Genomic DNA, 24,129 nt, shown 5'->3' on the forward strand with positions numbered 1-24,129 from the left:
TGGTCCGTCGAGCCGGATACATTCGTCAACTTGATTATGTTCCTCAACTAATCATCGAATCGGCTATCTTTCCGTGAGAGACAGTGAAAATTAGCGTGGATTCTCCGTTGAAAACCGTTTAAACCATCGATCATATCCCGATCGTAAACGAATCAACATAAGTCATCATGGATGTTCTGGTGAGGAGAAGAGCAGCTATCAAGGGACAGATCACCAGGATTGAAAATGCGGTGGGTCAAACAGCAACGAATCTATCTGACGTCGCCTTGAAGCTGTATGTAGACAAGGTGGAAAAACTTTCGAAAGACTTGGATGAGGTTCAAGATGCCGTAGTTGCAAATGTCGATCCCGACGACGACGATTTCGCGGATCACGAAGATGAATACAACCCCCTAATCGCTTGACTCGAAGATCTGACAATCCTACTCGTCACTGAATCGAATGAAAGAGCAGCAAACATTCCAGTGAGACAAGTCAGACCAGCTAGTGATGTACGTTTACCGAAGCTGGAACTTCCATCATTCAGCGGTGGTTACGTCGATTGGCTTCCATTTCATGATCTCTTCACGGCCACCGTACACAACAACGAATCGCTCACCGGAGCTCAGAAGTTTCAGTATTTGAAGTCATCATTACGAAACGAAGCAGCGCTCCTAGTTCAATCTATTCCGGTAACTGACGCTAATTATCTGGAAGCTTGGGATATCTTAAACAATCGGTTCAACAATACCCGGGAAATCATCGATGCACACGTAAAACGTCTCTTCAGTCAAACTAATGTCATCCAAGAATCTTCATCCGCTTTACGAACGCTCATCGATACCACCGCCGAATGCATAAGGGCGCTCAAGGTTCTCAAAGAACCAGTACAACATTGGGACTCCATACTACTTCATCTTGTAAAGGAAAAACTGGATTCAGAATCTCGCCGACAATGGGAACTTTCCCTGAGGGGGACCGAAAGACCAACTTTCGAGGATCTCGTTACATTTCTTGAACAACGGGCCAGAGCCTTAGCAGCAGCTCCGCCTACAACTACTGCAATCAAGTCGAAGCCTCCATTACATCAGAGACCGAGTACAAAGGCTCATCATGGTGCTCTGAGCGAGACGTGTCACTTTTGCAACGAAATACACTCTGTATACAAATGTACCAATTTTCTGAATGCATCTTCGGACGAGCGTTGGAACATGGTCAAGAGGAGTGCCATGTGTTTCAATTGCTTACGAACCGGTCATCAAAGCAATGACTGCAAATCTGGTCATTGTAGGAAATGCAACGCACGACATAACACACTTCTACATCAAGAGAAGGAATTAACGAAGACGAAGGCAACCTCCGGTGTAGTTTCATGCCCATCTCGTGAAATAATTGGATCAACCCAAGTTATCTTGGCAACCGCAATGGTCCAAGTCAAGGGACTTGACGAGCAACTTTATCCAGCCCGAGCGCTTCTGGACTCGGGTTCTCAAGCCAGTTTCATCACGGAACAATTCACGAGGAAACTAAGATTAAAGCGAACACGTTTCAACGTCTCGGTTGACGGAATTGGAGCAACCGGAATGAACACCTCTCAAGGCAGTGTCATGGTGAATATTCAGTCAAATATCATTAACACGTCGGAGGTCATCGTCGAGGCAATCGTCCTGAAAAAGGTCACGGATTATTTACCTAACAGTCCGTTCGATCCTGGAAATTGTCTACACTTGAAAGGCTTAACACTTGCTGATCCAACTTTTCATAGCCCTGGACAAGTGGATATTTTACTAGGTGCTGACGTGTATCTAGAGCTCTTACAAGATGGCATTTGCAAGGGGAAAGAAGGTCTTCCAGGTGCCTTTAATACTCTTTTCGGATGGGCAGTTTCCGGTCCATTGCTGATGGCCGGAAGAAGTTCGAAAATAAAGGTCCACCATTGTACATTAGAAGCAGATTTGAAACATCTTTGGGAGCTAGAAGACATCCAGCCTCGAGGAATACTATCTCCAACAGAAATTCAATGTGAAAAGAACTTTGAAGAATCACATACACGTGACTCTACAGGAAGATTCACTGTACGATTACCAAAGATAAACGATGCACCAAAACTTGGAGATTCTAAACAAATGGCAATCCGTCGATTCTCTCACTTAGAACGACGTCTACGTGTTAACCCGAATCTCTATGAGGAGTACCGCAAGTTCATGGGGGAATACATTGCCCTTGGACATATGGAACTCATTCCCTCGAATGAAATAAAAATCGAAACCAATCCATCTTACTACGTGCCTCATCATGCGGTATTCAAAGAAGACAGTACCACCACGAGAGTTCGTGTGGTGTTCGACGCCTCTGCCAAATCTACAACTGGAGTTTCCCTAAACGATCATCTGCTAGTGGGGCCAAAACTTCAAGATGATTTGGTCAATCTCCTTATTCGCTTTCGTCAACATCGCATTGTAATGAAAGCAGACCTTGCCAAAATGTTTCGTCAAATTAGAGTACATCCAGACGACTCCGATCTTCAAAGAATTGTTTGGCGAAACAACTCACACGAACCCTTGCTCGAATACCGTTTGCTAACGGTTACATATGGAACCGCATCAGCGCCATACCTAGCAACTAAAGTCTTGAAGCAACTCGGCCATGACGTGAAAGAGACACTTCCGTTGGCATCTTCGGCTTTACAAAATGACTTCTACATGGACGATCTAATGACAGGAGACGAAACGATTGAGAACGTTTTAAGACTTCAGTCAGAAATCATTCAAGCTACATCTCAAGCAGGATTTGAAATAAGGAAATGGGCGTCGAATGAAGCTGCATTATTGGATACACTACCAGCCAACATGAAGGATTTACAAAAGCCACTATGCATCGAGAACGACGAATCAGTCAAGACTCTCGGCCTATATTGGACTCCTTCGGCTGATAATTTCTCGTTTATGGTTACTTCTCCAGCGTCAAGAAGTTCAATCACTAAACGTACGATTCTTTCGGATACAGCAAGGATATTCGATCCTCTGGGACTGTTGGCACCAGTAACCGTTCGACCGAAACTGATGTTACAGGAAATGTGGCAGCTAAAATTGAATTGGGATGAGCAACTTCCCCAACCACTTGAAGCTAAATGGAGGTCGTTTCGAACCGATTTACCAGAAATTGAAAACATTACGGTTCAACGGCACATTTCGCAAGCTAATGCTACAGACATTAGCCTGCATGGATTTTGTGACGCATCGGAGAAAGCGTACGCAGCTGCGTATACCTGAAGACGGTGAATAACAACGGACAAATCAAAATACAGCTGATCGCTGCGAAAACAAGAGTCGCTCCGCTCAAACAAATCACACTTCCGAGACTGGAATTATCTGGTGCATTACTTTTGGCTTCTCTGATTCAACTGATCAGGGAGTCATTGAGATTGGATATAGCTGATGTTCATTGCTGGTCGGACTCAACAATCGTCCTAGCTTGGTTGAAAGCTCCACCGCAACGTTGGAAAACGTTCGTAGCCAATCGAGTGTCAGAAATCCACGAGAAACTACCGAGAGCGCAATGGCATCACATTTCAGGAGATAGCAACCCTGCAGATTGCGCTTCTCGAGGAATATCCGCTAGCGAACTGGGAAATCATGGTCTCGGGTGGCATGGACCGCAGTGCCTTATTTTCGCCGCAACAACGCAAGAACTACATGAACTCTCAGAGCCAAATGAATGTTTATCCGAGGAAAGACGAATTATTTCGTTAGTAACACATCATCAAATGGATTTCACGCTCCTTTCCAAATTTTCAGCGCTTAAAAAACTCATTCATATCACCGCCTACATTCTACGTTTTGTCTTCAATTCGCGAAATGCGACAGAATTGAGGATTACTGGACCTTTATCGAAGGAAGAGAACGAAAAGGCGCTATCCCATTGGATTCGGGTCGTCCAAAGCAACAGTTTTAACGAAGAGATAGCTTGCCTTAAACAAAACAAGGAATTACCACGGAAAAGTAAAATCCTTTCGATGCGTCCGTACATCGATCAAGATGGGATTCTTAGAGTTGGTGGCAGACTTTGACACTCCAACTTACCATACGAACAAAGGCATCCGGCACTGTTACCGAGACAGAGCAAATTAACAGAACTTCTAATACAACACGAGCACGAAAAACATTTTCACGGAGGTGCTCAACTACTAACTTCTGTCTTACAGAAACGTTATTGGATCGTCGGTCTTCGTGATGCCATACGTTTCCATATCAGAAGATGTGTTTCATGTGTACGACAGCAGGCAGTCACTGTAAAGCAACTTATGGGCGATTTACCACCAGCGAGAGTAAATCCTGCTCGGCCATTTTTGAAGTGTGGAGTCGACTACGCAGGACCATTTACCCTTAAACTAATGAAGGGACGAAGTCACCTCAGGTTTAAGGGATACATTGCCGTCTTCGCTTGCTTTACCACAAGATCAATTCATCTTGAACTTGTCAGTGACATGACCACCGAAGCATTTCTGGCAGCATTGAAACGCTTTGTTGCTCGACGAGGAAAATGCGCCGACATTTACAGCGACTGTGGAACCAACTTTACAGGAGCCGATCGAGAGATGAAAACATTCATCAAATTCATAGTCTCTACAAACAACAACGATCAAGTGTCACGATGGCTCGCAGACGAAGGAATTAATTGGCACTTCAACCCGCCTGCAGCGCCACATTTTGGAGGCCTCTGGGAAGCCGGGGTGAAGTCCGTCAAGTATCATCTGAAACGAGTTCTTGGCACCATGGTTCTAAACTTTGAAGAAATGCAAACGCTTCTTTGCCAAATCGAAGCTTGCTTAAATTCACGTCCTTTAACGGCGTTAAGCTCGGATCCAAACGACTTCAATGCGTTGACACCTGGACATTTCCTAATCGTAGATGCGCTCACCGCAATACCCGAACCCGATCTCACTTCTGAAAACGTCAACCGCCTGTCACGTTGGCAATTGGGCCAACAAGTACTGCAGCACTTTTGGAACCGTTGGCGAAATGAATTCCTCTCTCGCCTTCAACAACGTCCAAAGTGGACTACACCAAAACCGAATCTACGAGTCGGCGACTTGGTCTTGCTCAAAGATGAAGATTTACCTCCAACCAAGTGGAGAATGGCAAGAATCACTGAACTTCATCCAGGACAAGACAATCAAGTTCGCGTCGTAACTGTCAGAACCTCTGACAAATCACTGAAAAGACCCGTAGTTAAATTATGCCAGTTACCACTAGACTGATTTTAATTGTATTCAAACTGTTTACTAAGGGTTATTTATGTATGCAAATGTAACTTTTCGGACTTTTACTACCTCATTTGAAATTCGTTATTTCAAGGCGGGCGGAATGTTCGGTTGTACACATCGTAATTTTGTATAGTACATGTACCTATATTCGTTTTCAAATGTTTATATAGCGCACGCGCGCGTGAAAGTTAGTTTTTGGTTGCTGTTAAAAAAGGTGTTATTTTTTGCGCGTGTAAAAATAAATTAACGGCCAGTTCGGTTTTGAAATAAGAGGAAAAAGGTTTACCGGTTTTTATGTCGGAAAAGTTCGCGTCTTTTATTTCGCTGCGCACGACACATGGCGAATCGAATGGGTAGTGCAACGTCTCCTTTTGGGAAATTTCATATCTCGTATAGGTCTACAATACGCCCGACTTGGAACAAAATCGGAAATTAATATCTCGGGTACTTTCCTTGTAAGTATATAAAAAAAATCCGAATAAAAATCTGTGATTTCGAGTTAGCCAATGATTTATATAAAAAAATAAATTCTGAATAAAAATCTGTGATTTCGAGTTTTCAAATGATTTATATAAAAAAACAATTCTGAATAAAAATCTGTGATTTCGAGTTTTCAAATGATTTATATAAAAAAAATAAATCCTGAATAAAAATCTGTGATTTCGAGTTTTCAAATGATTTATATAAAAAAAATAAATCCTGAATAAAAATCTGTGATTTCGAGTTTTCAAATGATTTATATAAAAAAAATTCTGAATAAAAATCTGTGATTTCGAGTTTTCAAATGATTTAGATAAAAAAATAAATTCTGAATAAAAATCTGTGATTTCGAGTTTTCAAATGATTTAGATAAAAAAATAAATTCTGAATAAAAATCTGTGATTTCGAGTTTTCAAATGGTTTTAAAATTATTTTAGAGAATTCAATCGTTCAATATGTCATATCCCTCCTCTTTCCACGACAACAACTCGTAGTAGCGAAGTCTGGCCTATTTCGAACTTCGAAATGGCTGGAATGTGGAGATCCAATGAACACACACTCTCTCTCTCTCTCTCCACGAAATCGATGGAATGGAATTATTCTTCGTGAGGAGGGTGGGAGGACACAGTTTTACGAACTTGATAACAGAGTCAGCATTATTTCGATTTTCGGAGTTTGTCCCCAACTGGCCAGGGATTTGACAATCGCTCGCCGTGTCACCTACGAAAGGATCAGAGGAATTCAAACCCAGAATGTCAACTATTTTTTTTTTTGCCTCTTTCTAAAGTCCATCCGCGACAAACAAACTAATTTTATAGCCCTCTCAAGCTGTCATTTTTTATTTAAAATGTCGCGTCAGGAAAAACGTCAACCCTAATTGTCTTTCATTTTATTTTCTACGCTTTTCCTTATAGTAACACTTCGCATTTTACGAGTAAAACTTTTATTTCTTCAAACTTTTCCGAGATAATTCTTTCTAGACATTGCAGCCTCGTCTTAATACGTATATTATTCCCTTTTTTTCTTTGGTACTTAAATATTGTTAGTTTGGCTTATAGCCACTGTGATTTCCGCGTACCTTTATGAAATTGAAAAAATTCTTAAATTTAATTGTCGTTTAGCTGTAATTTTCATTATAAAGTTTTGGATTTCAATAATCATTCGATATTTCAATATAATATGAGTTGTTGCTAAGCGAAACCTACTATTTTCGAATGTTTGACCGAATCAATTTGGATAAATAATATCAAAATTTCAATGAATAAATCGAGACTTAAATTAATAAATCGAGATTTCTATGATTAAATCGAGATTTCAATGATTAAATCAAGATTTCGATGATTAAATCGAGATTTCAATGATTAAATCAAGATTTCGATGATTAAATCGAGATTTCAATGATTAAATCAAGATTTTAATGATTAAATCGAGATTTGAATGATTAAATCGAGATTTTAATGATTAAATCGAGATTTCTATGATTAAATCGAGATTTTAATGATTAAATCGATATTTTATTGATTAAATATTTTAATGATTCAATCGAGATTTGGTTGGTTAAATCGAGAACTGAATCTCTAAATCGAGATTTGAATAATTAAATCGATACTTGAATGATTAAATTGTGATTGATATGATTAACTTCGAGAAAATAGATTAAATCGAGATTTGAATAATAAAATAGAGATTTGAACAATTAGATCGAGATTTGTTTAATCTAATCGAGATTTGAATAATTTAATTGAGCTTTAAATTATTTAATTGGGATTTGAATTATTTAATCGGGATTTGAATTATTTAATCGGGATTTGAATTATTTAACCGAGATTTGAATATCTAAATGGTTATTTGAATATCTAAATCAAGATTTGAATGATTAAATCGAGATTTGAATGAATAAATCGAGACCTGAATGATTAAATTGTAATTGAAATACTCCGTGAAAAGCTGCTTGAAAACGGGCCACTGGAAAAATCCGCTCCCGGCTCGTGATTTAATCGACATGGAAATGATTTAATCGTGATTGAAATGATTTAATCGTGATTGAAATGATTTAATCGTGATTGAAATGATTTAATCGTGATTGAAATGATTTAATCATGATTGAAATGATTTAATCGTGATTGAAATGATTTAATCTTGAATGAAATGATTTAATCGTGATTGAAATGATTTAATCGTGATTGAAATGATTTAATCGTGATTGAAATGATTTAATCGTGATTGAAATGATTTAATTGTGATTGAAATGATTTAATCTTGAATGAAATGATTTAATCGTGATTGAAATTATTTAATCGTGATTGAAATGATTTAATCGTGATTGAAATGATTTAATCGTGATTGAAATGATTTAATCGTGATTGAAATGATTTAATCGTGATTGAAATGATTTAATCGTGATTGAAATGATTTAATCGTGATTGAAATGATTTAATCGTGATTGAAATGATTTAATCGTGATTGAAATGATTTAATCGTGATTGAAATGATTTAATCGTGATTGAAATGATTTAACCGTGATTTAAATGATTTAATCGTGATTGAAATGATTTAATCGTGATTGAAATGATTTAATCGTGATTGAAATGATTTAATCGTGATTGAAATGATTTAATCGTGATTGAAATGATTAAAACATGATTAACTTTTTAATAATTTAATCATGATTACCAGGAAACTTTAAAGCATAGTAACCTGTCCCTCGAGATTTCCTTGTCTGCTTTGACGAATTTCGTTGGCAGCGCAGTTAAAGGGGTGCAGGGTCGTTTTTACAATAGTACAATATACGGAAATAGTTGTAGAAAAATCCCGTAATTTGATTGATCGGATTGGTATCACGAGGCGCTTAACAGCGTTCGCTAACTGCTCCGATGACTAATAAGTAAATTTGATATTTACATTCGCGCTATTTGGGAATCAGAAGCAGCCCGCGTAAAGTTGTCGAGAATCAGATCGAGCCAACAAGAAGGCAAATATGCCAGGTTGGTGGAAGAATTTCGTTTTCGCACGCATCAAATACTTCGAAAATGTTATTTTTATTTTTGTTCGTTGTCGTCGGCGCGGTTCGACAATGTCCTCCGAGAATAAAAACGCGTTGGCGAAAGGCGAAATGTCATTTTGGAGTGTCGCTGCCTTGACCCCGGTACGGGAACGCGTCGTCCTAGCGGTTGAAATCGATCACAGATTTGAGGCGGCGAAAAAGAAAGTGAATTTGTTATCATTTCACTTTTTCCCGTATTCGAAATATTTCGCGATTGTGATAGGCTAAAATTCCTTCTTTTCGGGCGAGAAAAACGAAGATTTGCGTTGTCACAAAATATTTTCACTCAATAAAAATGACTTATGGCAGAAGGGCCGGGTTGTACCCTCTACGCGGGATCGAGGTTTTATCAGCGTCGAGGAAGACTCTGCTTTTTATCCATTTTGTCTTTCACTTTTCGCTTTCTCCTTCGGAGATATCTCGAAAAAGACTCATTCGTTTCTACGGCTTTTAAATAAGAAACTTCGTTATCAAATTTATCTTCTTCGCAAATTAAGGATCTCGATGACGCCGTGTTTACAAACTATACCCGCACTCGCCTTTTCAGATAATTTTCAAATACTGCCAGCTCTTGTTAGGCGTGTTGCGGTCGATGAAAATCAGGGGTCGAATTGAAGGGAGGGGGGTTTGAAGTACTTGTAACTTGTCAATCTCTCAAAATTGTCAATATTATAAGCTGAATGCGTGTACCTCTACAATTATTGGAAAAACATTTTAGATTATCGAAAAGCTTTTTTGAAACTCTCTTTGTATTTTTTTCGTAGCCGACGGTAAGTTGTCGCCTGCTAAGTAACAAATAAAATTGCGCCACTCGAACCGCAGTTTTCTGAAGCCGAAAATAGTCTTAAAATGTTCCCGGAAATTCGTCATAGCACTGCCAACTTCTATAACGCGCTTCCGCGATCGGGGTTGGCCGTGGTCAAAATATAGGAGGCTCTGCTTCAATAAGCCTAGGTTATAAACGTGTTCTAGTCTACGTTTTTAATTTTTTTTACAATTTTTTAGTCAGAGACTAAACATCTCTATCCCAATAATAATACTAATGTCCGAGTCGTCGTTAAATTAAGTTTAACAAATTAATCTTTTTTTCTATCAAAAAAGTATAAATATTAAAAAAAACATAACTTACCCCAAAATTTTAAATATGACTTTCTTTTTAAAAGTTAAACTTTTGAAGATTTATTTAATGAAGCTGGAAGTCACTGTTCAACGGTAAACTTGAAAGGAATTTTATGACCACGTGACTATTTTTAAAGGTTTCTACCGTTTGATGGCGCTCAAATGTTTTCCGAAATAAATTTTACCAGGAAATATACACTTGGAATGTCTAAGGTTCCATTGGGACGGTGATACGAAAGCGCGTCGAGAAAAAGGCGGGGCTTAACTACGTCAAGTGTAAGACGTAACACGACATTTCAAATTCATTGGCTCGAGGTTTGACGCGAAAAGAATGCGTCATCATGGTAACAAATAGGCGATCTTCAAAAAAGGCTCATAAAACCTAGGGGCAACAAACACAACACCCCACACAAGGAGAATGCAACCCGTCAAAAGTCGTGGATTTTCTTATGTACATTTTTCATTGGCTAGACGCTTTAGCGCCTGCTGCCGTCGGAAGGGAAAATTCGGAAATTGTCTTCCCCCCCGCCCGTAAAACGTTCAGCGTAAAGGCTCGTGACGCTCGTCCAATGAAAATCGTACACAACCCTTCGTTAGCGTGTTTAAAGGCTAGCTGCGTTCTCCTTGTGTTTGTTGCTCATAGCTTAGACATTCCAAGTGTATACCTATATAGTTTCCTGATTTTACCCAGTATACCTTGCAATTTATGCTATCGTCTATTCCTTATAAATTAGGAATATAATATTCCAGTGTTTATGAATAGAGTTGGTTCAAAGGCATCTATAGTCAGAATATTTTGATAGAATTGCCAAAGATAATTCGACGTAATTAATTTAAAATATTAAAAGATCAGCTACTACATGGATTTGCAATACTTGTTTATTTAAAACTCGGTAGCTTTCAGACCGCGGTCCTTCTTCAGCCAAACAGTTTTTACAATAATAACATTTACATACATACAATTGAAAAAAAAAGTAAAGTTTCCCCTGGTGGTGGTGGTTTTTTTTTTGTTTTTTTTTTAAACCTAACACTTCCCCACCCCGTTATGTTTACCGTTCCCATGTCCATATTTAATCTACCCCTATCTTTAATGTATATCGCTTCCTTAAAACATCTTCTATACCAATTATTTTCTTGGCATAACACCTTAGTAGCGTCCCATTGAATTTTGTGTTTCTCCTCGGATTTTATATGTACCGCTAAACCATTTTCTTCATTTCCTTTTTTTACACAGTTTTTATGTTCACTCTTACGTTTTAAATAAACAAGTATTGCAAATCCATGTAGTAGCAGATCTTTTTATATTTTAAATTAATTATATTTTAAACCATGGAACGAAAATTTAATATTTATGATAATTCGACGTCTTCATTAAAATTTAGAGGTCGTGAAGCCTCAACCTCTCCTGTTAATTCGTTTTTTTCGCCTCTTTGCGTTTACGAACTCGCCGCTGAAATTTGGAATGTCGCGTTTTAGCCTTCCATATATTTCGCAGTTTATAATAATCTGTTGATTGAAAGGCAGTGGAATCATTTGGAAAGACGCTCCTTATTAATTCGGCGAAGAGCGGATTCATCTCGTTTCCGGATTAGTCCCCGTTTAATAAAGGGTGTCAATCAAACGTACTATATAATACCCAAACAGTGATATTCATTTCTGACGAAGTTATAGGGCCCGCCTGAGTGGGAATTTCGACGCGTCGATAAGTGCCAGTTCAGTTCTTCATCATCATTTTAATAAGCCGCTTATCTAAATATTGACAGCCCGTACTTCACACGGGAATCAATCGCGTAGACTCGCTTCAAGTTGATGCTGTCCAGTTTTAAAGATTTCCGCTCAAATTGAGCCCAAATTGGGAGTTAGGTAGGCCACGTACAGTGTACCAAAATCCTGCTAATGGCCCAAAGGTAAAACTAAACTACCCCTCGCAGCCTTGTTTTACTTTTGGGCCATTAGCGGGATTTTGTTGAGTCATACTAAATTTCATTCAATTTCTATACACGCTCCCTGTTATCATTTTCTGTAGATTCTTTAGGATTTTAAACGTTATCCAACAGTTTTCGGTTATTTTAAATATTTAGAGCCTCATTGGTAGTTATTATTATTATTATTATTAATGTTATTGTGTAATAAACAAAACTACCATATTTTGCTCATTTGAATAAGCTGCACACACTATCTAAGCTGAGCTTGTAATTAAGGGGTATTTATTAAAACATTTATACAATTGGTCCCGTACTTAAATAGTTTACAAATAACAATAAATTTAAATTCTACTTCATATTACGTATTTGGAGGGTCGCCTTTACGATTTCAAAATGACCACTGCTCTAACGTAAACGACGAAATTAATTTCCGTAGAATGTTTCAAATGGTTTATTGAAATGTTGTTTTTGGTAGAAATGTGGATTTTATATATGGTTTTTGGTCTAAATGTGGATTTTATATGTGGTTTTTGGTAGAAATGTGGATTTTATATGTAGTTTTTGGTAGAAATGTGTATTTTATACGTGGTTTTTGGTAGAAATGTGTATTTTATACGTGGTTTTTGGTAGAAATGTGGATTTTATACGTGGTTTTTGGTAGAAATGTGGATTTTATACGTGGTTTTTGGTAGAAATGTTGATTTTACATGTTGTTTTTGATAGAAATGTGGATTTTATAAGTGGTTTTTGGTAGAAATGTGGATTTTATATGTGGTTTTTGGTAGAAATGTGGATTTTATACGTTGTTTTTGGTAGAAATGTGTATTTTATACGTGGTTTTTGGTAGAAAAATAATATCGTGATGAGAGTGGCTTTCGTGTTTATTTCTAGACGGGGGTGGGGGGTCAATGTCCGCTGGGCTTACGGTGAGCGGTCTTCCTTCCTGTAAATCTGGATGAACTACGGATGGCACGAATTCCGTCGGGGAAGCCCGGGCTGAAGCGTCTTCTATCCCGCGCGATGGAAACGAGTATCCCATAATCTCAAATTGCGAGACATAAAAGCGAGTGTACGTTTCTAGCGCGATAGCAACTCGAGGGGAAAAAGAAAGTCGATTTCCGTAGAAACCGCCGTAACCCGAAACGCGCTACATCATGACTCGCGAAGGGATTTTTCCGTCGGGAGAAGGTTTAAAAGACTTTTCTTCGAAACTCTCGCGCGGATCGTCCGATCGTTTAGAGCCCAATTTTGTATTACTTCTCTCGAAATGGATATTTTTTATTTAAGTTCTAGCGTTGACGAGATAGATACCGCGCGGTTTGTTTCAGTTTGAAGAGCTTTTAACACGCCGTCCGCGGCAACTTCTTTACGCCAATCTTTCCCCGTCCGTACGGGCCTGAATGTCGCCGTTCCGAAGTCGCGGCTTTTCGAATAGTCCAAGTCCAATTGCCGAGACAAAGGGGGTCGTAAAAAAGCTGTTGCTCTCCGCGGATTCCCTTCTATCGCGGCGTCCTCTCGCGACGGTACAAAACCCTAAAACAACCCGGGCCTAGTTCCGATTGCTCCGAAACAAAGCCGCGCCGAAAGAAGAATTTTACGAGTCGCCCTTTTTTTGGCTCGGAATGGATGCTCGGAAGTGTTCCCGACCCAGATTCCCATTCGCCGAAATAATCTCGCCAAACCACTATACGAAATTCGACCGTAGAATTTAGATTAACTAGAGCTTTTTCTTAGATTGGTATTATATTATGTAAAAAAGGTTTTCCGCTGCCATCTCAGTTTCTTGATATTAGTGCTCGGAATTGTTTATTTCCGATTTATTTACCAAAAGTTGGTAAAAAGAATATAATTTTAACTTATTTAATTATGTTTTTTACACAACCAAGCATTTATTTGAATTAAAATGGTATTTATTTAAATAGTTGTTTGATTTGTTTAAATAATAGGCTTATCCACTTTCGATTATTTAAACATTTTACAATTATTATTCAAATATTGGTTATTTAAATAAATATTATTTAAATATCGCCGAACTTATTTTATCCATGGATAAAAATTAATCGAACGCCGACCTCTACTTGATATTTTAGTACGCCAGTCGAAACGTTGCTTAATGTTGAAAGCTTCGTCCGCGGGAGACTGTATATGGTTTAAATTAATACGTACTAACGTAAGTAACGTAATAATGGTAAGTATTCCAACTATAAAAAATTATCTGGTAATTATTTTTTCAGAGTAATTGCGCGATCCAAGTTTAGTTTAGCACAGATCTCAATATTGTATACATATATACCAGAGACGAAATACACTACTAACAAGGACGATAATAAAGTAATTAGTTCGGTTGCAATAAGTTTGTGTCGAAAAATAATAATAATAATAATCAGCTAGGCACCACCATAGGCCCGAGTCATCTAGCTACTTATAATGCCTTTAAACCGGTGGCCGGGTTCCATTGCGTAGGTGGGTGGTAGCAAGCCCTACATGCCACGCGAGCCAACAGCTCCCTGCACTAACTATTACCGTTAACCTCGACAAGTTTTTATGGAAAGGGTAGAGGTCGGCAGTCAATTAATTTTTATCCATGAATAAAATAAGCTCGGCTATATTTAAATAATATTTATTTAAATAACCAATATATTGGTTATAGTTGAATAAAACTTGTAAAATGTTTAAATAATCGAAAGTGAATAAGCCTATTATTTAAATAAAACAAACAATTATATAAATAAATACCACTTTTATTCAAATAAATGCTTGGTTGCGTAAAAAACATAATTAAATAAGTTCAAATGATATTCTTTTTACCAACGTTTTTAAACAAATCGGAAAATTTGTGGATAAAGAAATAAACAATGCCGAGCACTAGGAAAGGGGAAACTGGAGACCTCTGCTGGAAACCGGAGACCTCTGCTGGGAACCGAAGACCTCTGGGGGAAACCCCTTTAACCAGTGGGGAGATAACTTGTAAACTCAACGCGGAAGGAGTAGTTCCGAGTTTTCATCCAGAGCCACCAAAGAGAAGCTAGATTCTCTTTGGCGTCAGAAGCTGGGATCGAACCCGGCTCCTCTTGCTCTAACCACTCCGCCAGGTTCGATCAAGGGCGTATTTAAGGGGGGGGTTGGGTTCTAACCCCACCCCGAAATGCTGATGACTGGGGGGGGGGTGCCTAATAAAAGTCAGTTAAACTTCCGTCAGCACCCCCCCCGCCTTGAAATTTTCCCTCAAAAACCCCCCCTGAAATAAAATCCTGGATACGCCCTTGGGTGGGATAAAAACAATTATTATTAAAACAATAGGAAGTGTTATACTTTTTGTTATTGCGTCGCTTATGATACTAATAGGCGCGCAAATTATTTCGTGTATTATTTTATTTATTAATTCCACGCGTCGTCATTGCGGCCGGCCACGTTCTACGGAAATCCCCAAAACAACTTTTTCATAACCTAACATTTTAGAAATTTATTTGAGTCAATAATCACGTATTTAACAATTAAATATGTTTTCTTCGTACCTTAAAATTTTAGAAGCTAACCCTAATTAAGCGAATAACATTCTACGTAAAGAAAACCAATTAGAAATTTCGTTTTCAGTAAAGCTCTCAGATTCGCGGAAAATAAGTTTTTCTATTAGGAGTAACATACTGGCGAGTCGAAATCGGGTCGAGAAATCCTGGGAAACGAAACCTTTTTTTGTTCTAAATACGTTTCAATAATTGAGTGACGATTTCTCTTTCGATTGGAAATTGCCCTCGATAGCGGCATTGACCTTCTTCTTCGGGGCTAATCGAAATTGCTCTTTTTACCTGATTGATTTTTTCCACAAAAAGGGGACATTTGAAGTAACCAATACAATCCGCCTTTACATTCGACGCTCTTCGCGAACTATTTGGGTTGCTAATGGTTTTGAATTTGCCAGATTTCTGCGTTCCACTAGAAACGGTGCAGTTATCAAAACTGATGCTAAATCAAATCAATAAGATTAAAATACGCGTATACGCTTTTTAAATCTAATTATTTTTATAAAAACTCGATTAATTTAATTAAAAATATAGATATTTTAAGTAAGTAAAAATGTATTTTAGACCCCTTGAAAACGTTTAGTTAGACCTTGTAGTAGTGGATATTGAACACACTATATTCACCGACGACTACACTCAGCTACAACTTTCATTTTAATAAAGAAAATGAATATTTTAGAAAGAAGATGGATATTTCTGCTAAAGAACATACTTAGTTTTAGTAAAGAAAATGGATATTTTTGCTAAAGAAAATACTTAGTTTTAGTAAAGAAAATGGATATTTTTGCTAAAGAAAATATTTATATCTAGGAAAGGAAATATTTTTATATTTGAGAAAGAAGAGTGTTTTTAATTTTCTAACCCGCGCACTTGCCTCTCGTGGCTGACGCTATTTATGTAGAAAGCGTAGCTATAAAAATCTTCCATTTCAATTACTCTAAAAATAGATGTTTTTCGAATGGCATAAATCGATGTTTCAAACGCGAATTGATGCACCCGTTATTCCGTATAAAAAATGGTTTATTTCAATGTACATTACGTTTCGATTTGATTGTTTATTCAGGTCGTATTTGCGTCTTTAGATTTAATGATTTAACGTTTTACGAGGTCGTACTGAATGTTTATTACGTGGCTTCCTCTTCAAATGGATTGACATGATAAAAATTTAGTAAAAGCGACGAATAGATTTTGACTTTCGACATTTCGCCTGGCCCCTATGGCGAGCCATGCACCCACATACTCTTGATTCCAAATATCTAACGCCAAAGATTTTGTACATTTCGTAAGACGTTTTAGTAAGGCATTTGTAAGATAATACCTTTAAAAATGTATTGTTTCAAACTTGATGAGTAAGTTTTGTAAATATTAGGCATCGTAACGTTTTTACTTCGACCTCAATAAAGGTCTACAGTTTTTATTTATTTTACGAAACCCTGGATCTTGGGTCCTCTACCCTTATATTGTAGTCTAAGTTTACAAGGAAGCGTAAATTTAGAATCAGTACAGGCGTACAATACGCAACAATGATAAATTGGTTTAAATTATTTAAAGTGTTTTGTACTCGAATGTATACCGCGGGCGTTCTATTCAGTGACGTGAATTTTTAATGTTTATTTTCCATTAAACCTTTAAATAAAACATTATTGGTTTGGGTACAGGTGATACGTGCGCTAACAAACTCTTTAATTTTAATTGGTTCTCATTTATCAACAACATAAATTTAATAACTTTTACTCAAACATAATTATATTTTCTTTTTTTAAATATAGTTTACAAAACACTCCATTATCGTACGCTAAATTTCTTCATTCTGATTGGTGGCAATTATCGTAATTATTATTTTTTCCTCGATGATTAATTAAATTTTGTGTACCGTGCTAGTTGAGGTCGGTAACACTTGATCTACTGACGTCAAAGTTAACAATTTCAAAATATTGGTACTTTAAGTCACGGACAACATAAATCTGCTGCTTTATCGTGAGACATCACGTTTACCGCGTGCGTGTAAGGTCCAAGGTCAGACCCTTAAAACATTTCTTGGTCCACGCGTAAATATGTCAAAAATAAACCTTAAAAGCTTTTAACCGGTTAAACAATAAATTGGACTGTTTAATGGGAAATTCGGGTTTCCATAATTTTCGACAACGTAAGTGAACCTTAAAGAAATATTTTCCCAACTTGAAACAAACAAATCAACGGACTTATACTTATATTTTTGTTTATTCAGTTCTGGGAACCAGGCCGTGATCGTCGTGTCGCTAAATACACGAAGAATTATAAGAAAAATTTCGCTTCGTTCAATTTCACCGAGAACAATGTAAGTTCGCTGTTTCTCGAGAAAACGCGTAATGTCGGAGAGTCGCGAAATGGGAACGAAAAGAATGAATTTCACGAGGCGAGCGCTTAAAGAATAAATTGTAGACTATTTCTTTCGATGAGTTAATGATAATCTAGCGTTTTCGAGCGCGAGTTCGTGACAATTTTTGTCCGTAACACACGCGATTTTTAACACGCCAAGGCCTATATTGGAAAATGAAAGTATTCTCTAAATGATGGCTCTCGGTTTTAACGTTACGACTCGCTTATGGGAGATCCTCCGTAGATTTTTTACGTCTTTGTTAACGCGTACGCTATCTCTTTCTTTGTTAGGACACGTTTTCCACTCAATATGAGGGGAAATATATCTCTCCTCCTTCCCAGTTCTCGTTTCGAGAGTTTTTCAGAATGTCATTTCGTCGAACCAAAGACACGCTAAACGGTGATTTTCTATCGAGTGTTTATTATGGTATAGATCAAACTTTCTTCTTGAGGTCTCAAAATAGTTCTGGGAATTTCAACCGATAACGTATCCAGGATAACGGAGTACACGTGTCGACTACTCTCCGAAGATATTCTTCGTGTAGAGATGACGATTATTCCGGGAAAGGGGCGTGGTTTTTAAGACGGAAATCAGGGGGTGAACTGGCTGTTGCCAACATATTCTCTATTAGTTTAATAATTGGTTAAAGCATGACTGAAAGCTCCGGTAAACATGTAAAAATTTAACTGTTTTTAATAAAAATAAAAATACCATGAAGTATCAGTCATGCTTTAAGGGGGAAGAATACAGTAAAAGCCTCATTTTCGTTCAAGCTGGACGTTTCTGTTTCAACAATTACATAATTGAATTATATTTTTCTTATTAGGCTGAACCTTCCTATAGTGCTTAAAATAATTTTGATAATTCTAATATTAATAGTTAACGAGATATAACTAAAGGGTAGTTTGGGCGCTTGCCCAACTTGTTTAGCTCCGGGGGTCCGAATTAAAACGTAATAACTTAATTATTTTAAAATTTAAAATTGTCAAAATTATTTTAAGCACTAAACAAGAGGCTGTTCTACAATAAATATTAATTTTATAAGTTAAAATACAAAATTAAAAGAGTTCAGCTTGAAATAGCGTGAAAGTAGACAATGACCACTGTAGTCTTACTCCTTAACCAATTATTAAACTAATATTTTAAACCATGGTAATAAAACGTTTTCACTTATACGATTATAATCTGAATACTTGCTTGTTATAGCGTTTTCGAAAATTAAATTTATGGTACCAACTCTTTGGAACGTGGAAATTAGTTTTCCAAGTGTAAATGCTAAATTGAAAGTATCACGTCTCTCTAATTTATTTCTCGTGAAAAATGCTTCCTCTTCAACCTATTGCGCTGACAAAGGAGAGTACCCGAGGTGTTAATTTCTGATTTTGTTCCAAGTCGGGCTTAATGTAGACCTATATGAGATATGAAATTTCGCAAAAGGAGACGAAAATGTTTTTGATCACTTAAAACAAAAAAATCTCCATTTAAAAAAGCATGGTATTTTCTCGGTTTCACGAAAACATTTTAAAAATTTGAAAATCACGAAATGGGTAATTTGGACCACATTTAGGTAAATTTCATCAAGTTTAGATAAATTGGAAATTTTTGGGGTAAAATAAGGAAAAATCTTATTTTTGTTGTAAGTGGTAAAAAACATTTTCGGTTGCCACGGCAAATCGAATGGGTAGTGCAACGTCTCCTTTTGGGAAATTTCATCTCTCATATAGGTCTACATTACGGCCGACTTGGAACAAAATCGGAAATTAACACCTCGAACACTCCCCTTGTGAGTACTTAGCGAACCGGAATAATTCAACTGGTGGGTTGCCATCTTAATTCGGTTGGCTCCGGAAAGAATGCCTCGGAGCATTTCCGCCTTTCCATTTTTTGTTTAATTTTTATCATCTGGAATTTTTCTTTTGACGCGAATTTATCGGATTTTATCCTTCGCTAATAAACTTCCGCCCGGAAGTCGCAAACTGACCGTTGTCCTTTTGGACATTTGGGAATTGATTCGTTCATAATTTATTAAACTACATTTATGAAGGCGATGCTAACGAATTTTCCGACAAATGCTATTCAGTTCGAATTGAGTTCTTTCGAGAAATAGCCGTGGCTAGGAATATCAAATTTGACCTTTGCGAAATTTGGGAGGAGCACGCCGAATCATATTTTACTAATTTAACGTAATAAGAGTCTATATAAATACGGACCGTAGCAGTAAGGAACCCAAAAGGTCAAAATTTGTGGTTTTAAAGAAGGCCAAACCAATTTCTCTCTAGTTTATATACCCTTACAACAACGAACCAGTTCGGGCACAGATAAAATATTGGGTATTTCTCTTAATTTATTTTGATTAAGTTTTAAATTTTAAGTAAAGTTATTTTACTTTACGCGTTTAAAAGGATAACAACTCTGCTCAACTATAAAATAGTACAGGGAAATAATTTCACTTTTCCATAAGAACGTTAATACCCCACTTTTTCCCAGAGGAAATAAATACCCTTTATCGAGATGCCATCCGATTCGACGTTAACGTAAGCTTAGGATGACCAATATACAAACATCCTGGTTTGTCCGTTATTTAAATAAATGAACTTAACTCGACAACGATCTAGAAATGGATACGTCAGTGAAATGATCGGAAAAGGGGTCCCCGAAATGAAACTAGGGCGTATGATTAGCGAAGTGGCAATGGCTGTAATTTTGAGTAAAAGCGTGTCCCCTACCGTCCATCGTGGCACGGCGCGTGCCGGGCTGTCTCCACGTAGAGGTAGGGCATGATGCGCGTGTCTTCGGCGGCGGGCGAGAAGGGTTCCTCAGGTAGAGAGTCGTGGCGACATCGGCGTTCGGAGTCCTCCGATGAGGCGAGACGCGACTGCTACTTCGCGCTAACGGACGACTTTCACTCAGCGGCCGCTCGCCGACGAGTGACGGCCGGCCGCTCCAATTTGCCGCCTCCGCGCCCACGCGCGCCCCGGTTGCCATGACGACGGGTATCCCAACAATCTTCGCCGAGGAAAGGCACGTGCTTCCGCGGGGTCCCTCCTACGGCCCCCGGCGCCATCTGTAGTCGCGGTTGGGAAACGCTTTAGCGAACTATAGAAAAAATACCTTCGTGAATCCATCAATTTCTCTCGGACTAGCCAAACTTTTCAGCCGCGGAAAAAAGAAACTGCCCGAAAGTAGGCTACCCCGCGGTGGTATCTAAAGGCAGAGGGCGTCGCCCGAAAAACAAAAAAAAAGAGGTTCGTATAGGCGAGGAATTTTAGAACAGCTTATTTGGTTTTTATTTCTCGCGTTGTATTGTCTTCCTAATCTTATTACGAAAAGAAAAAGCGAGTAGACCTACTTCGGAAAAGCCGCGGATCATTCGGATACAAAGTTTCTTATCTTTCGAAGAGAAACATAGATCAATAGTTTAATCCGCCGAAGGCGGATCCGTCAAGAACGCGCTCTGACTCGGAACTCGACACCGGCATTTCCCCCTCGCGGGTTTTTCAAAAGTTAAGTAATTGCGGCTAAAATTTAAGAGCATACGCGAAACTTCCATCTTTTTCGGAATTACGCCGCGTGTTTATTTCCCGTCTGGGGGCGCTAGTAGTAGTGGGCTAATTTTTAAAATAAAAGTAACCGCTGAAAGTCTACAAAACGAAGCCCCGGGCGCGAGTCGAAAGCAAACTTGGCTTCTACGCGAAATTAAATAAGAAAACATTTTGAACGGCGGCAGTTGGGTGCTTTCCCCGCTCCGAGTGCCCAGACATTTCCATAATGATATTGGCAGAGATTCGCGGGAAGCAATCAATTGATTTATACCGAAGACGGAAAATTCGAGTCGGCGAAATATTTAAATCGAATCAGGAATCAATGGAAGCGTCTATGGCGGGAAGAGAGCGAGAGAAACGAGGTGCCACCCCTCCCCTCCTTATTTCCATTTTAATTAATCCTAGCGATATAGGAATGACCTTTTCAATTTCATTCGACGCGGATACACCTGTATAAAATATAACTCTCCAGAAACTCTGACGGCTTCGAAATCGTAGCCTTAATTAACGAAGCAGCGGGTGGCCCTCGCCCCCCTGGAATTATTCTACCACGAGAAAGAAGGCGGCTTTTTCGGTCCGACTAACGAGTAAGAATCGTGAACGGTGTGTCACCCCCTCTTGAATCATCTCACGCTTATTAGGTGGCTACATAATTAAAAAGGAGAGAGTGAGAACACTCCTTAATCGTAGAGCCGCCTTTTTGATGCCGGCTCTATTTCAAGTTCTTCCTCTCTTCGTACACGCTTCGACGGCAGAACCCTTTTACCCCCGCGCTGTTCCATTTATTTACCGAAGAACTCGGCTTAAACCTACAATCGTACGTTCTATCGGCTGCGCGGGGAAGCTCATTAAAGGAGTACGGTTTACTCTTGGCAGGATGAGCGCGTTTTAACGGCGACTTGATGGACGAGCCGCCCGCGAATTCGCCGGATTAATAGCTGAATAAGCAAATTGTTTTCCCCACCGACGAACTTGTTTTACTGTTGGGGTCGACGTTCCCACTGTCCCTATCTAGTTTCCCACTGTCCCTATCTAGTTTCCCACTGTCCCTATCTAAATTCCCACTGTCCCTATCTAGTTTCCCACTGTCCCTATCTAGTTTCACATTCCCACTGTCCCTATCTAGTTTCACATTCCCACTGTCCCTATCTAGTTTCCCACTGTCCCTATCTAGTTTCCCACTGTCCCTATCTAGTTTCCCACTGTCCTTATCTAAATTCCCACTGTCCCTATCTAGTGGTGTGATGGGGTCACTGGAGCCTGTGGGGGGCTCCATACCCGGCTCTCAAGGTCATGTGATCGGGGCGCTGGGTCACTGGAACCCCATAGGTGTTCCACACTCGTCATTCTGTGACCTACTAAGGAGGGTAGTTTGCAGTGGAAGAGGAAGCCACTCTAGTCCTCAGCTGTGCGAGGGTGGGTCTCGGGCAGCCCATGGTGTCGCCTTTTGTTGGGCCGTGATGAGGGCGTTTGTTTGCTATATGTGAGGCGGTCAAAATGGCTGTCTCACTGGCCGAACGTTGTTTCGCAAAGCGCACTTTTGTCCGGGGCTGGTTGTTTTGGTGGCCGCTGTAGTGCTTAAGGCGGAGCAGCGGGGTACAAATACATATTCTTATGTTGGGGTCGACGTCACAAAAACGTCATAGAAACGAGTTATGCGTTTTTGTTCGAATTTGGCGTCTGCTTCAGGTACACTGGGTGATAGTGAAACAGCAGCGGCCTTTGAGAAAATAACAATTTTGGTCCTATTTAGTATTTTAGTATTTATTCTACATGTTGGCAAAGTATTGGGTGGGTTATGGACTCCATAAATGAAAATATTCCTAGGTAGGTTTTAATTTTTTGTCGTGTAGTTTTAAGGCTTTCTTTACGTAGGACAAGGCCTATCGGAAATAATGGCACTATCAAAAGTTGGCATATGGTACATACCTTTAGATATACAAGAAAAGCAATTTCTCTTATCTTGAAACTTTCAAAATAAGTTTCAAATGTTTAACTAATAATTTTCTAGTTTATTAAATAACAATTTAACCTAAAAAGATGGTGAAACGATCGAAACATAAACTTTAGCAGGTGACACTTTAGACGAAACCGAAAAAAAACGGCTATTACGGCCAACTAAAAAATGTCTCGGTTGGCAGTACTTCCAACAGTGAAGCGCCGGATTTACGAAAACACCTATTGCTCGTGCTCGTTCGGGAAATCTCGAATTTCACGTTATCATTTCGCGCTTTCGTTTGTTGCTCGGAATTTGAGCGTCAGAGAGTGTATGGGAATTCAAATCTGAGCGTGAAAGGTGACTTTGGGGGAATTTTAAAAATTCCGGTTTCGCCAAGTATTATATTGATCCGAAGCGACCAAGACGAGACCCGCGTGGCTCCGAAGTAGGAGAGAACGTTCAACTACCCCGCAAAGAAAAATGAGTTTAATTAAAGAGATCCAGTTCATCGCGAATTTTAAATTTCAACGCGGACATGTATAGCTCGTTAATTGGACAAAAATCAGGAAAACTTTTATTACTGGAATAAAAGTCTCAGAAATGTACTTCCGCTAGAATTTAGTTCAACCTAAAATCCACCTATTAAAATTGAAAAAATAATTCGTTTATTTATATTTGAAATATTCGTTTGTCGTTTCTTCGAGACACGAATAACTGAATACAGTTGAAAGGTCAAAAAGACCAACAACGTTTGGGGAAACTAAAATATATTTATTTAAGAGGTCAAAAAGACCAACAACGTTTGGGGAAACTAAAATATATTTATTTAAGAGGTCAAAAAGACCAACAACGTTTGGGGAAACTAAAATATATTTATTTAAGAGGTCAAAAAGACCAACAACGTTTGGGGAAACTAAAATATATGTATTTAATTACATAAATATCTTTTAGTTTCC

The 24,129-nt window shown here is 38.5% G+C and overlaps 1 protein-coding gene across 1 annotated transcript in view; it reads right to left on the reverse strand.

Moving 5' to 3' along the window:
* Positions 1-20,607, reverse strand: part of LOC149947604 (uncharacterized) — a 67,647-nt gene extending 47,040 nt beyond the window's left edge. Inside the window, exon 1 of the mRNA XM_090172918.1 lies at positions 20,419-20,607. Coding sequence (XP_090029044.1) covers positions 20,419-20,471 — 53 coding nt within the window. The 5' untranslated portion in view covers positions 20,472-20,607. The remainder of the gene's footprint in view (positions 1-20,418) is intronic.
* Between the last annotated feature and the right edge of the window lie 3,522 nt (positions 20,608-24,129).

Source organism: Leiobunum rupestre, chromosome 4 (assembly GCF_980474605.1).
Source record: "Leiobunum rupestre chromosome 4, qqLeiRupe1.1.hap1, whole genome shotgun sequence".
NCBI lineage: Eukaryota > Metazoa > Arthropoda > Arachnida > Opiliones > Sclerosomatidae > Leiobunum > Leiobunum rupestre.